The 15,322-nt window shown below is 42.5% G+C and overlaps 1 protein-coding gene across 2 annotated transcripts in view; it reads left to right on the plus strand.

The window, feature by feature from the left end:
- The window catches only part of LOC107076754 (uncharacterized), a 95,475-nt gene that overhangs the window by 56,764 nt on the left and 23,389 nt on the right, over positions 1-15,322 (plus strand). For both annotated transcript variants that reach the window (XR_011182751.1, XM_069181009.1), the window contains exons 15-17: positions 8,896-8,983; positions 9,105-9,224; positions 14,101-14,178. Coding sequence is in view for 1 of the 2 variants with exons in the window: in XM_069181009.1 (XP_069037110.1) it covers positions 8,896-8,983; positions 9,105-9,224; positions 14,101-14,178 (286 nt within the window). In the remaining variant the exon portion in view is untranslated. The remainder of the gene's footprint in view (positions 1-8,895; positions 8,984-9,104; positions 9,225-14,100; positions 14,179-15,322) is intronic.

The raw sequence follows: 15,322 nt of genomic DNA on the forward strand, positions 1-15,322 counted from the left end.
CAACACACAGGTTCACACACACAGCTCATATTTTCACCACAGGAAGCCAGCAACAGTGGGGTCCAGCCAGGGGTTGCTTTTTCATATGGAAAGAGGCTTGAGAATTTCCTTTTACACTTGTTTAACAGCTTGTCCCAGGGGGGTGGGTGACCAGTGAAAGTACAAAGTAATGTCTTTTGTCACTGCATTATTCTACTCAGTCTTTTGTGATTGAGATTGTCGCGATAAAAGAGCAAGTTGTTCCATTAATGCTGAGCGAGTTACCAGCATAAACAGCAGTTTGGTGGCTTTTTTCCTATGTGTCCAAAGCTCACCACTCTAAATTTCCAATACAAAAGTAATAGGGGAAAATTCAAGCTTATTTAATTTTCCACAGTTTTTTGACTATTTAAACCATTTTTTCCAAACTCTTAAACCCATGACACAGGGCCAACGTCGCCCCAGAGAACCTGGCCTTTAGGAGTTAATTACACAACTGGACTTACTGTCCAATATGTTGAAGCGAATGCTGCCTTTAACACCTGAGTGAAAACACTGCTGAGACACTGCAGAATGTCTCAGAAAAAGAATGAGGTGACCACCCTATTCTGGACGCGTATCACATTTTTAAACAGCAGTAGCCTGAGGACCACATGTGAGCTTTACTGCCCTGTAGAAAGGGAGGACAGCTGCTGGCAAGTTTAATGAACTCTGTCTTTATTATTTATTCATCTATACCAGTCAAGAATATCCATATAACCACCTGCTGTAGTATGTTCTCTAATCAGGGTTTTGTATCTTGGGTCTAACCTGTGGGCACAGTAGTACAGACAGTCTAGTATGGGGCCTGTAACGAACAGTTCTTTTCGGACACTATGCGGACGACACAATCTGGAATAGTGAGGAAACACTGGGTCATGCAGGAATACGGGGATGAAAACAGGGAGGTGTGTCCAAAGTGCGCTGCTGCACGGGGGAGGTGTGGCCGAGGCAAACAATCCAAAAGTAATCCAGAAGGGGAATCCAAAAACACAGGCACAAGTCCATGGGCAGGCGATCCATCCAGGAGATTAAAACCAGGACCCAGGTTGGAACCGGCAGGGGGAACAGGAACAAGAAAAGAGACTTAAAACCATGACGGAGCCAGACTCATCCGGACCCGGGCTCGCACGATATGGAAATCAGATGCAGAGCCTCGACTGGCGACTGCGTCTGGCTTTTAAAGGGGGACAGGAAGGGGCCTGGAACAAAGGGCAGGTGCACAGAATAAGTCCAAAGTGAAAAGAGCCGGAGCGCCCTTAAGGAAGAGGGACTACAATCGTGACAGGGCCCTTGTTTAGATATAGCAAACTGAAAGAAGTGTGACTGTGGTTACCCATACTATTGCAAATTACTGGTAAGGTGCTCCATCACTGTCTTGATGAAGTAGTTTGTAACTTGATAACATTCATACAAACAGTACAGGAAACCTGCATAAGTGAGAAAAGAGATCAATACAGGCTAGACAGACATTCTCAGTGATATGTGTTATAGCTATGCTGAGGCCAAAGGGTCCATTAAATCATGCTAGATATGCCCCATCAACTCAGACACAGGAGAGACACCTCTGCTCAGGAAAAACTCCCTGCAAATAGCAAATCACCCATTACAAAGTCATGTATTCATGATGGCGTCTTAGATTAGGATAACAGAAAATCTGCCAAATTATTCTGCACATTTAGACTTCGACTGATGCTTCTGTCCTTTCCAACATACAGAGTATTCACACATTCACACTGATCATCCTTCAGGGATCTTTTTCATGTAGAATTTAAAATGCTGTTAAAATGCTGTCCTTTCTCCATTTGAGCATTAGAGTTAATGTTTAATCCTGTGATCCCTAGCCACAGTCATAAAGCCACATGACTTGCTTTTTGAAGTAGTGCTTCAAATACCACTTAATTTTACAATTGAATTTAAAAAGCTTTTGCTGCTATATAAAACTTTGAAGGCCTTTCAGTGTCTAAAGAATTTGGTTTCTCAATCCTTATTTTTCCCATGCTGTTTTCAGCAGAAACTGGTCCTTCATCTGTGACTAAAACCTGTTTTACAAACTATGGGTCTTGCTTCCTCTGGCTTTTTCACCTCTAGCTGGGCTGCCCTACCTGGTACTTCACTGTGGTTCAGCTACACTTTCTATTCCTTTTGCCCAGCTGGAGCCAACCATGCCTGGTCAGAAACCCATTATACTGGTTTAGTAAAGTTTATTTCCAGTATCCTGATTTTAATTTATACAACCTCATCACAAATAACACATACATCAGAAATACATATTGAACAGGCCTAAAACATTCATACTGTGGCCAGCACTTTCAGTGAAGCAGTGTCCTTACACTTTTCTCTTACAATAAGTTACTAAGCTTACTGACGGAAGTGTAAAAACACATACAGTATAAAAATAGTTAAAAAAAGCCTTTTGTACCTCTTTCATCTTCTCTGGCTCTTTTCTTCCATTTTGTTTTTCCTTAATCACTGGGACTTTGACAGTTCCCGAATTATCTGTACCTGGACTCCTCTGACTCGCTCTGACTTTGAGCTGATCAACTTGTGACATGTCATAGGTCACACAGCCACATGCAGCAGGGTCATCAAAGACTGGAGACGCAATGCAAGCCTGCCGATGCTCAGGCAATCTCTGGGGTCAAAGTCCTACCTGACTAATCCTAGTCCTACTCCTAGAGTGCCAACACTTCAGGATTTCTAGTTAGTGATGTGACCTAGACTCAAACTGTTCAACATCTGGATCATGCCAGTTCTCCTACCGGCTAGTTCTCCTACAGCTGAAAAAAAGCCACTGGAAATGAGCATCAATTTATGCACCAAGACAAGGAATGCTTCACCTCTGCAGGCTTGCGTCTGTCGGCATTTTCAAAACTCAGCTTTTTAGAAATCACATGTAAGGCAGGACTGTATACTGCAATAATGGTACTGGCTGTTTTCGTTCTTATTTCTGACCAGAAATGCTTTAGTTACAGAGGGTCTTGCAATGTTTTCCATTAAAGGCGCAGTATAACGTAAAAGTTTGATTGGTTCAAAATACCCTAAGTCAAAAGGTTTAAGCACACTAATGTGCAGTCATCCTGTCTTGCACACTCTTGTCTCGCTCCATGTCTCTCTCACTCTGGAATGCTGTGAAGCCTGGCACATACTGAGCTGTGATTGGCATCGGTGCTCCTGAGCTAGTGGCTATCACACATTTTTCTGCTTCAGTGCATGAAAAAGCTTATTCTCCAATGAATGGCACATTTCTTTTTTTATCCTTAAAATAGCTTCATGATGATTTATTTTCTTACGTTACAGCAGTGTTTTTGGAGATGTGGCTCTGTGCTCGGAGGAAGTGGTCAGTACCAGTTTTGGAAACAGGGTTTTGTTACTCCTGTGAACCCAGAGCAGCTGCTGTTTTCACACCCTGCTGTGCTACTGGGCCATTTGTTCCCTGTTTTCCTGGAAAATTCTGAACTTTCTACTCCATTAAAAATATCAATCCACATTTTCTAGGTCTGCACATTAAACCTGCAGACGTCCAGCTGTGGGAAAGCTTCTGTACTCCTTGCATATACTGTATTGCCTCCTTTATATGAAGGTCTTGAGTGAACAGTGCTGAAAGTCACACCCGAAGTCATGCTCACACCCGAAAAAGGCTCCACAGCTGAAACGTTTTGTTTTCTTTCTTCTCTTTTTAGCGTGGAATAAACCTTTTACTTGTTCCTTTGCAGCCTATGCATGCTGACGCAGCTACCCACCTGAAGGGCTGAAAGTCACCCAGTTATAGTAAAAGTGTTATTTCAGCACCAGATTGGGCCTCTTTCCGCATGTGTTTTGGGGTAGTATTGTTTTTACTGAGTAAAAACTGCATACTCAAAGCCACCACCAACCCGTCAGAGGCCGGGCACTGTCTCTTATGATGGTGATTTTGCAATCCTCTCATCCTGCACCAGACTCAGTCAGATCAGAAGGGATAAGGCCTCTGTTTTCACCCATTACATTTTAACTGCAAAGCAGCCTGACATCTCCTGCTGCTCAACCATTAAGTCACTGTACTGGCAGACAGACACACAGAGCTGTTTTTTCCTGTACTTTGATAACGTAATAAGTGTACATGAGCGTTAATGGAACTGTATGGGAAGAACAGCCCTGCACCCTGGAGAGCCACAGACATGCAGGTTTCATAAATTCATCAATTTAGCAAAACTAGGACAACGTGACGTTTAGATCAGTTCATCAAGTTAATTTGATCAGTTATAGGGGTAATGGCCTACTGCGGGCCTACAAGATCCCTGAATTATTCAGTTGGAACATCTTTACTTCTTAATTTGTCAAAATGTAATTGTTCCAGTGCATGTAGAATTTGAGTAAAGGGGATATTGTGGTTCTCCAGGACCATCCTGGGCATATGTTTTGCTGGCTTCTGTTTCTGTACTGCTAATGTCAGAGAGACCTTCTTCTAATACCCTAGCTGTCCCCCACAATTTGGCCTGCTGGTAAGGGTATGAGCAGCATGGTACAGTCAGTGGAAGTGAATTAGTGTGATGAGCAAAATTCTCCTCCACATTAGAAGATCAACCAGCTTCTTCGAGGGTGGAAGGAAAGGGGAAACCTGCCTTGAAAAAATGGAGTCTAGTGCAGGTTTCCATTGGAGACAGGCATCATGGGAGAGCCCTATATCGCAATTAGGTACTGTACCTCAATGCTCATATAAGCAAGTATAACATGGTGAGAATACATTTTGTAAAATAAAGATTCATACTAAAAATATGGCAAAGCATGTGGAGGTGGGGTTAGTCATTATGCTTGGTTTAGGCATGGAAAAAACATGTAACAAGTGTGAAAATGCCTTGTAGATTTACTGTGGTAAACTCTCACTTCTGAGAGGCTGGGCAAACAAAGTCATGCTTGTTCGGATAGTGGACTGAACCCTAGATTGCCCTGACCTTGCAGGGTTCGACTCTGGGTCATGTGCGCTGCCTCTGTGACAATTGGCAGGGTGCCGCTGGCCAGTCAGTGTCAGCCCTCCAGTTATAGACTGTGGAGCCTGCAGTGTATCAAGAACTGAATGACAGGTGGGCGTGTCACTTGACCTTTGTGTTAATTTTCTCTCCATTATAAACCTTTTCCTTGTTGCATTTCTGAGGGTTGTGTTTCTCAGCTGAGTGCTGTGCAGCAAAGGCAAAAGGAGTTCCAGTGAGCTGCGGGTTCTTGGATACTGTATAAGCCAATATTATGTCATTCAAAATAAACAAAAACATTATGTAATTAAAGGGCCTTAGTTACATACTCATCTTGTGGTACAAACAGTGAATAATGCATTTACCTAGGAGAACTGAGTTTTAAAATAATTGATGATTTCAAATTGGGTATCTATACAATAAAAATGACAAAACTGGTGGTAATGTATGTTTTATTTACAAAATAAGTTAATTCTTAAGGAATGACTGAAGGATCAGGATGGTGTCCTGTGCAGAGCCTGCTTGTTATTTTTGCTGCTGGCACCTTGTGTGCTCTGGGATGCAGTGTGAACAGGCTCAGAAGGGCCTCAGCACAGCTCCTGGAAGCTGACCTAGACCCAGAGAGCAGCCCAGCAGCTCTTCTTACTGCAGAGCTCCCACAGTTGTCTCATGAGTTCACTTCTTTTTCATTTTGGTAATTAGTCATTCTCCAGTGTTTCTGCAGCATACCCACTTCAAAATATACTGAGAAATGTGAGCACAGTGCTGCAATTTTATAATAATTTTATATATGCAGACAGGCTCCAGGCTTTGCAGAACAGGCTCAATAATTCATCACTGAGAAATGAATACTGATTGAAGATTCTGTTAAATTTTAATAATTTTAGGCTTTTAAAACTATTTTTTCCATCTTGTTTTTGAGTATAACGCACTGTACAAAGCACAGATAATTAATTCAGCACTTTTGTATGTGCTGTACTAAGGCCAACACGGCTTGTTCACAAAAAGACACTCTATTTAAAACTTTCCTGTGTTGTTTTGTTATTGAGAAATTACAAAATGATGCATATACGTTTTAAAAAAATATTTTATTTTAAAACCCGAATGCTCCGACTGAAGACTTCTAATGGAAAGATATGTTTCAGTAAACATCAGCAAAAACCAAAGAGAAAAACCTAAAAAAAATGTTGATTGCAAAAGTATTCAGACCCATGACCTCTGTTTATCAGCTGAAAGCACCTTTGGCAGCAATTACAGCTGTTGGTCTTTTCTCTAGCAGCCTGACACTCTTGCTTGGTGTAAGGTTTCCCCATTCCTCTTGGCAGGTTTGCCGACATTCTCTCCTGTTAGCAACAAAAACAAGTTAGAAGGGCTGGACTTCCTCCTCTCGTTTCTAACCTTCCCAATGTGAAGTTCTTCTTTCAAATTTGGTCCATTTGCCTGCCTCCAGTTTCCATGGGTCACATGGCAGTATTCAAAGAATAAAATCACTCATGTGCCTACTGTACATGGCTCACAGAGCCAAGCTGTTCTTGATTTCTGTAGTGTTACGTGGTAGTCTTGTACACTCATTCACTGGATAGGATGCTGTAGTCCATCACAGGTTAATAGCTCAGAGTAAGCAGCTGGTGCTCATTAATACAGCAGGGCTGACTGCAGCGGCCGGGGTGAAGTACAGTTGAAGTACCTTGCTCAAGGATTCATGAGCTGAGAGGAAAAGATGAAAGCTGAAATTTTAATTTACAGCTCTCTCACTCCCTCTCTCTGTGTGTCCAGCTCCCTCTGCTCCTTTCCAAGCAGTTAGTTAGGCAGAGTGCTGTTTACAGAGTGTGACAGATGCGGTGACATTTTTCTCGTATATCTTGTCTTGGTGTTTGTGCGTTTCTATGGGATTGTGCTGGCATATGTAGTCTTCGCATGTACCTACAATCACAGGCGCGTTCTGTAAGATCAAGTGTGCATGTAGGTTACGTCTACGAATGAATGTCTGAACGTGGTGTGACGCAGGTAGACTGCTGCCCACTGCTTCATAATCAAACTGTCAGAAGAAGTGTCACTGAATGCTTGAAACAAACCACCCAGGCCCCCTCCTTCCCTCTCTCCTCCTCTTCCAGTCCTTCTGTGTGTCACTCCCTCTCTTACTGTCACTCAGCTTTCCTCTGTGGAGCTCCCCTTGGCCTCACTCCTTATCGTTCCCTCTGCCCCACTCGCACCTCCAGGACAGAAAACGAATCCTTCACTGGCTTGGCAGCAGACGCCAAGCTGCCTGGGTGCCAAAAGGCTTTGATACTCATTTGTGTTCATGCTGCACACACAAACCATATTTAGTCTGCTCAGACACTACCTCAGCCTCCTGCAGTCTCCCCCTGGCTTTCAGGCACACAGACACTAACCGTATTTCCAATTCCCATCTCCCTTTTACTACAAAAAACAGGAGGGAGAGAAATAGCAACAGCAGGGTGACCACAGCACAGTGCTGGCCTGCCGTCCCACAGGCGGAGAAAAACGCTATGTACTCAGGAGAATTGGACATTTCAACACAGAAACAGGCCCTTAGTGGGGGAGGTGGTTTTCCAGCCCCCCATTACTTTTTTAATTATCCTAAGCTATTTAAATACACTTGCTTAGTAATAATAACCATAAAAGAAATCTAGACTGTTAATTACTGTTATTCAAGATGTTAATAAGAATACAAATATAGAATATCAAAATTATAAAGTGCCATTAACATTTACTGATGGTTTACAAAAACAATGCATTTTGTGCATTTATCTACAAGCAAGGTAAAAATGACAGCACACAGTTGCATAATGTGTAAACTGAGCACTTACCTTTCTGACATGCCAGACACCATAGATAAGACAAGATTTGTGTATCTGGCTTGCATAATTTGATTCGGTTGACCTAAGGAGCAGGCAGCAATTGTATTAACCACTGTGCAGGCCACTGCTTGGCGATTTGCTGTGACTTGCAAATGGTTCAAAGGCCTTTCTCCAGTTGAGGAACCCTACCTGAACAAAAGCCATGTGGAAGCGGTGGATTCTAACCTGCCCTATATCTTTTCTCGCTTTTGTTTAATGGAGCTACCATGAATCTTACTTTCTTAAGTGTTGGTTTTACTAGTGCCCGATTTGAATCTCGGCCCTTTCCAGATAACACTGTGCGTTTTGTCATTTATTTTTCGTCAGCAGGCACAGGACCTTGTGGCACAGACCTTGTGTTCATTATTACAAATTTATTTCTGAGCATCAATTCAAATATTAATGACTAGCAGCAGGAAATAATTATTTCTGTTGTATCATCTCGTAATATTGCATGTTGTACACATAATTTTGAGTTTGAGGGGATATAATTTTATTTCCATACAAATTGTATTTTCTTAATCCTGGGGATGTGGTTAGTGGAATAAAGCACATAGTCAATGCAAGGAAAATACTAAAGTAAATGAAACAGAAACCTGTTACAAAGAAGAAGAGAAAATAAGCCTGTATTTTAAGTGTGTGTGTGTTGTTATTCCTTCTGAGCAGCTGAACTATTCACTCATGTGTATCTGCATACAGCCAAGTGAAAATGTGCAGCTGAAGAGCTTGGGTAGATCTGGGGAGGGATAAGGTTGGAATACATAGAAGAAATTATTGTTATAAACTGAGTTGTGAGACGAAAGCTGGGATCACAAATGAAAAGTAGGGACATTTAGGACTAGAGAGTGAGGACATTTCTGTATGAAATAATTGTGGGTGTCTGGAAATGGAAGCTTTTCCACATTGGTGTAACCGATTCCCTATGAGTCTTCAAAAAATATGGCAGGATGTAATCGTGGGACCCATTAGATGCAAGAAACCACTAGAAAGCAAGTCAGGCCGATTGACCTCCTCTGTGTTTGTGACCTTTCTAATGCTTTTTCATATTGAGGTTGGTGTCTGTGTTTCAGGCAGCTGCGCAGGCACCTCAGCTTGGCCATCATGTCCAAACTGCTGGGCATGCAGAAACAGCCAGGACCCCTGCCCAGACATTCCCAGGTCAGACTCTATGTCTGTTGGATATCCATTGTGTTTGTGCTGTCATGTGAAACTGTTGGCCTACAGTATGTGCCTGTGTGCGTGCCCTGCTCCCCTTATGTAGGGACTGTGTGTCTTTCAGCTTGCAGCCCTGTGTCCTCTCCTGGTCCTAATGAAGCCAGCTGTGCTGCAGGAGCAGCTGAGAGCCCAGCGGAGACTGGCCCAGCTGCCCCCACTATCCCCTGACACTCTGGACCTGCAGGTACCCCAGTAAAAGATTTGTTCTTTTTAATTAAAAATGCATTCCCTTTTTTAAGAGAAACCTGAAAGAAACTTATCTTCTACACATTAGAAAACAAATTCATGGAGGATCTGCCCCCACACAAACACTCCTCTCCATTTCTATTATTTAAAAACTCAAGTACTGATTACAGAACAGTAGATAAAACCACGGGAGGCTATTCTATCCATCTAGCTGTTTTGATTGCAAGTAGCACATCAATTCCAAAATACCATCAATCCACTTCACCCAGTCAACATCTTGGTTAAGCAGCTTTTTATCAGATCCCCAGAAGTCTTTGTAGTGCCTCTTATTTGAAAAATTCTGAATGCATCTCCTCTTTATTTCCACATATGACCTTGTTTCATTTTTGAGTGTGAAGTAATCCCATGACCTGACTTCATGCCTTTGAGGATTTTGAATACTTTAGTTAAATCCACACATAATCTCCATTGTTCAAGACTAAAGAGATTCCGTTCTTTTTATAATGTATAATGTATAATGTATAATGCCATTCCTTTGAGACAGTTATTCTGTTCAGTGTTCTATGAGCTTTTTCTGGGAATGCAACAGAAGTATGTACAGTAGCAGTGAGATGTGAGGCTGCAAATTGAAATTAACTACAGTACGTGTGTTTAAGACTGAAACCAGGGAGCAATTTGATGGAGCACAGCATAACTACACATCCCATCCCCTTTAAACGCAGATTTCAAATAGTTTTTTAGCTTGTGATTTTATTTAAAGGAAGGGGATCGAGGTCCCCCTCACCTGAAGAGACGTTTCAGCATTATCAAATCTGGGCACAATTGTCCCTGATCTGCCTGCAGGAAATTCAATACACTTATATAGATAAAGAGAGAGATTTCTTTTGTAAATGAGGCTACAATTGTGTGTCTGTTGTGTTGATGAAGGGTGTAAAAGAGCAATTGTTAGAGGTGTGTTTGAAGCCAGACAGCCTTTCTCTCAGTTCTAGAGCAGATCGGTTGACAGGGAGAAAGTGAGAAGGAGAGTTTGGGGGGTTTATGAAGGCTGTTTTCTCAAGTTCAAGAGTATCTGTTGCCCTCTCGCAGTATCTGATGTCTGCAGACTGGAGCGGCTTTGTGTTTCATTAACCCAAGAGGAAGAATCCCCTGCTAAATGTTTCCCCAAAATAATGCGCTAACATACTGTATTGCAAAGACACACACAACTATATATATTTCTTGTAGCTGCCTTAGTAATGAGGCTGTAATTGCTAATATATTGCAGTACGTTTTCTATATGTAAACTATGTTTCCTGTATGTATAGACAGTTTAAAACTATTTAACCAGTTTTAAAAACTGCAGCTGAGCAGACAATAGGAGTCTTTAGTATTTTCCTTCCCGGTACCAGTTGCGCATCACTCAAAGAGACACACTGCATTACACAGTGACCCAAGGACACACAGACTCAAGCAAAGACATACTGCCAAATTCACACAAGCACATGCGCTCACACAAAGTCACACATTCAAAGGCACGCTGACAAACACACAAGTGCACACACTCAAATACACACAAACACACTGACACAAATATTGACAAATACACGCTGACACACACATACAGTATCTCTGTGCTGGCTGTAGACCAAGCTTTGGCACAGCTTTTTTTGCAGTACAATTTAGACATTTTATTATCAGGAGAATCCAAAGCCAAGTTTAATTACCAGCCTTTCCCCCCCAAAACCATATTAATCTTTATTACATGTTTTGTATGTATGAGGAAAAATGTGTTTACCCATGAGAGCTGAGCCAACATCGCACATACCAGAGAACAGCTGTCACTGCGAGCCACTCAGCCAACATACTGTCATCAATTAAGAATGTATCTGTATAGCTCCTTTCAAATAAAGCATCGCTGAACTTCTTATGTTTAAACCATATCTGATGACCCCAAGATACTTGAGCACTATTCATACTGCTGTGAAGCACAGAGCATTTATATGGAACAGAGCATTCCAGAAGAGTGGCTTTTTGAGTCAACAGAAGAAAGGATCTCATCAAACGAGCGGGGGGTATTCAGCCCACTTATCTCATTTGGAAAACACATGTGCCCAATGTGGCATCACAACATAGGCAATAAGCAGCTGCATGAGCAATGGTCCCAGCTTTGTCCTCCTCACCCACAGATGAGCAGTACCATTCTTTTTGGCACAGAGGCTTTTTGACTTGTGATTGGCAGAGGAGGTAGGACAGTGAAATCCTCTCAATCTGCAGATACATTGAAAAGGCACTCCCACAGGTGGAACTGCAGGGGTCAAGGGTTACTTCCAGAGCTCAGAAATTGTTCTAGCTTTCATTAGCTTGGAAAGAGAGTCCATATTATACTGTACTCTTTTTATGCGATATAATAATGAACTATGCTATGTTATATGCTATGCACTCTATCATACTCTGCTATATTAGGCTAGATGTCATGTCATGTCATTTGTCTGGCTTTATACCATACGGTGTTGCGGGAAGCTGGAGACTACCTGGCAAGCAACGAGTGCAAGGCAGGGTACACCTTGGACAGGGCGCCAGAACATCGCAGGGCAAGTGCAAGCCAATCATACATGGGGACAATTGGGAGGACACTGGGATAACTCCCTACTCTTATCGAGAAATACCCGGGGATCTTTAATGGCCACTGAGAGTCAGGACCTCGGTTTAACGTCTCATCCGAAAGATGGCAACCACTACAGTACAGTGTCCCCGCCACAGTACCCACACATTAGGACCCACACAGACGGCAGGGTGGTGTCCCCATCCGGTCCCACTAACAGCACTTCCAGCAGCAACCATGGAGGTCTCTCATCAAGGTACTGACCAGGCTCAACCCTACTTAGCTTCAGTGGGTTCAGGTAGCCAGTTGAGAGCTGCAGGGTGATATGGCTGCTTATTAGGCTAGATCATGCAGTATTATACTCTTCTATGGTACATCTATAATACACTAAGCGTGTACCGTGTGAAATTAATCAAATCTGAATTTGACATCTGTAGGTGTTACGCACTACAGTAACGTGTGATGCTATCTGACAGTAGGATTCCAGTGTGACATTTTGCAGCGTCAGATTAATGATGTTCTCCGAGATGTGTTGTAAACTGCATGCATTAGTGTGTTACAATTACACGCCTTATCCTCCCCATCCCCCCTGTGCATGACTACGCTAATACACTCAGACACACAGCCAATACCATACGCACTCCATGTCCAGACAGGGCCTAGCCTGCCGTGTCAGTGTCAGGCACTCTGGACTGGGCCAGGTTATTAATGCTTCTGTGACATCAGAGCAATGAGGGGAGGAGAGCGGACCCACATTGGCAGGGAGAGGGGGGAGGGGATATTTAATGAGCACATCCTGTCGCTGCCTCTGTGCTCCTCTCAGGCTCTTCACAGGAAGCCTTTGATGTGGCTGAGTGCCTGGAAACTTAATGAAAAATGTATAATAGCCCTTCCGCTCCACAACCCCCCCACCCCACTCTTGTGACAAGATTGTTTTGCACATCACACATGAAAACCACTTGTTAACATCTTTCTTTTATTCTTTTTTCCTTCTCCTTGCTGTCTCCTGGTTGTGCTTTCAGCCAGTCAGCAGTTCTCAGTAATGAAAACATTTGATCCAGAAGCCCTGTCTGGCTGTATAAAGTATGTGTGTGTGCTTTGCCCCTCTTGGTGTATGTGCTGGGTACCGTCAGCCGTCTCTGACCCCTGAGCTGTAAAAGACCACTCTTTTCCCTCTCACAGGCCCTGCCCAGGTCTCCGAATCTGTCTCTCTGTTTCTGTCTGAGTCCTTACACTCTTGTTCAGACTTTGCAGTGTGAAGGCTATAGATTCCACTTCTAAAATCCCAGGGATACATTTAAAAAGAGTAGGAGACATATCCTTGAGTCAGGCCTTGAAAGTTTTCAGAACTCCCTTCATGCTTGTGCCTTCTTAACTTTCTGTATTTAAATCCCAGCTCCAACCTGAGCTTTGTAAGGTGCCTTGAGGCCAGATCCTGACTAGCTGTGCTATAAAAATCAGCAGTGTACTGCACTGTGTTCTTTCTCTCTGCTTCTCAGGGAGAAGCACTGTATTGTATGAGGGTGGTTCAATAAGGTAACAAAACTTCTCACAAAGAGAACTTAGTTCCTCTTGTGGGTTTAGATAGGTATACCACTTTACCAGCTTTGTCTGTTATGGGCTTTGTCAGCCCATAGAACTGTGTGCTACCTGCCCATGCTAGTACTATGTATCAGTTTCAAAATGGCTGGCCTTGTGCAAACATGGTGGCCGACTTGTTGCAGAAGGCTGTTTTTCAAAAATGGACTGCATCAAGGCACATCCTGCTGCGTAATAATACCAGGCCACGTGCAAGACCAGTGAGGTTATGGCATTACAGGTGGGAAGGGCTGAACCGCCCACCTCACAGCACCTGTACACAGGACCACAAAGCTGAGCTGCACCCGCCGATTTTCATCTCCTTGTTTCCTGAAAGAAGCACCTAGACGATAACTGGCAGCCAGTGCTAGAGTGCAGGTAAGCCTTGGCTGCTGGTGATGAACACAGATCCCTACTTCTCAGGATCTGATGCAGTGGCATCCTGATGGGACACCTGTCTGAGCAGGTTTGCACACCATGTGGGAGAGGGGTGTGGTATACCTGGAGCTATGTGTGAATAAATGCATTATCATGGGAGCTCCAGTTACCTTATTTATTGAGATATCCTTGCATTTTTGTGTCTCTGCTCTCTCCATGCTGCAAGTTAAACCCAGCATAGTAATCTGTCCTCACCCTGAAAACTGGAGGGGGGCTCACTCCAGTGGGCCTTCTGTATGTTTGCTCTGCCAGTTCTGAAGTGCCTCTTTCTCTTCAGGCTCACTACCTGTGCCACAGTCTGCTGGCACTGGCTGGCATCATCGTGGGAGCACACAACCTGCCCAGCAAACAGTGGGTAAGACACATCTCTCTTACATACAATCTTAATCCATTTATTATTTCACTGTCTTAATATGCACAATGACAGTAGTTATAAAATCATCAGAATTCGTTTTGAAATCATCTCCAAACTGATGAGCATCAGCTGCTCTTTGTCAGAGGTCCTCTGAAATCTCTTTTGAATGTGGCATGATGTGTTTACCTGATTCTAATTACCCTCTTACATGTGCTAAGGAAACTAAGGGTTCACTTATTATTTTACATCTACTGATTCTGAATTATTATTTATATTATTTTTATTCATTCTTTAAGAAATGACCAGTTTCAATTAAGTTCACTTGAGTTTATTTGTCAATGTGCAAAAGTGCAACGAAATGTTTTTTTTCTGTATGCTCCAATACAAAGACATTAAAGGAATCACAAAACCAAAAACAGAACAGCAGCAGTACCAACAACAAGTTAAGTAACATAGAATCTTAAAAAAAAGTCAGACAAGCAGTGTGAGAAGAAAAAGAAAAAAAAACATCAATATGAGCCAGTGGTAGGGCTAGAGTTCAGTAATCTGACAGTTTGTGGGAAGAAACTGTCTCTAAATCTGGACGTTCATGCCTTCATGCTCATTTAACGCTTACCAGAGGGAAGGGGAGAGAAAAGTGAGAAACCAGGACGATTGGTATCATGAAATTCAATGAGCAAATCCAATTAAATAAGAATATCCTGGTGGAAAATAGTAATTCCCACAATTATACTGAGGGTTCAGAGAACTATTCTCTGCACTGTGGATATTTCTGTCTGCTTCTATAATTTTAGAAAATGGATAATTTTTTATACAGTTAAACACTGTAATCAGTATTCAGTCAGGAGTTTTTTGGGGGTAATACATCAGATGTTGCAGATTGCACTTTATATATGCATAATAAATAGGCCCCATAATTTGCAGTGTATATTGGAAAAGCTCATTTCCTAGCAGGTTAATAAGTGTGTTAGTGGTCTGTTAATATGTTCTAGGCAATAGATAATTTATTAATGGAATTTGTCACCCCTTTCTAGAGTGTAATGCGTTTGTTATTAGTCAAAGCAGCTTGTTTCTTTGAAACATTCTCTTCTTTGAAAACGGCAATCATAAGAAAATATGGCACAAGGCCAGAGAAATTAATCAC

This window comes from Lepisosteus oculatus, chromosome 2, assembly GCF_040954835.1.
Source record: "Lepisosteus oculatus isolate fLepOcu1 chromosome 2, fLepOcu1.hap2, whole genome shotgun sequence".
Lineage (NCBI taxonomy): Eukaryota > Metazoa > Chordata > Actinopteri > Semionotiformes > Lepisosteidae > Lepisosteus > Lepisosteus oculatus.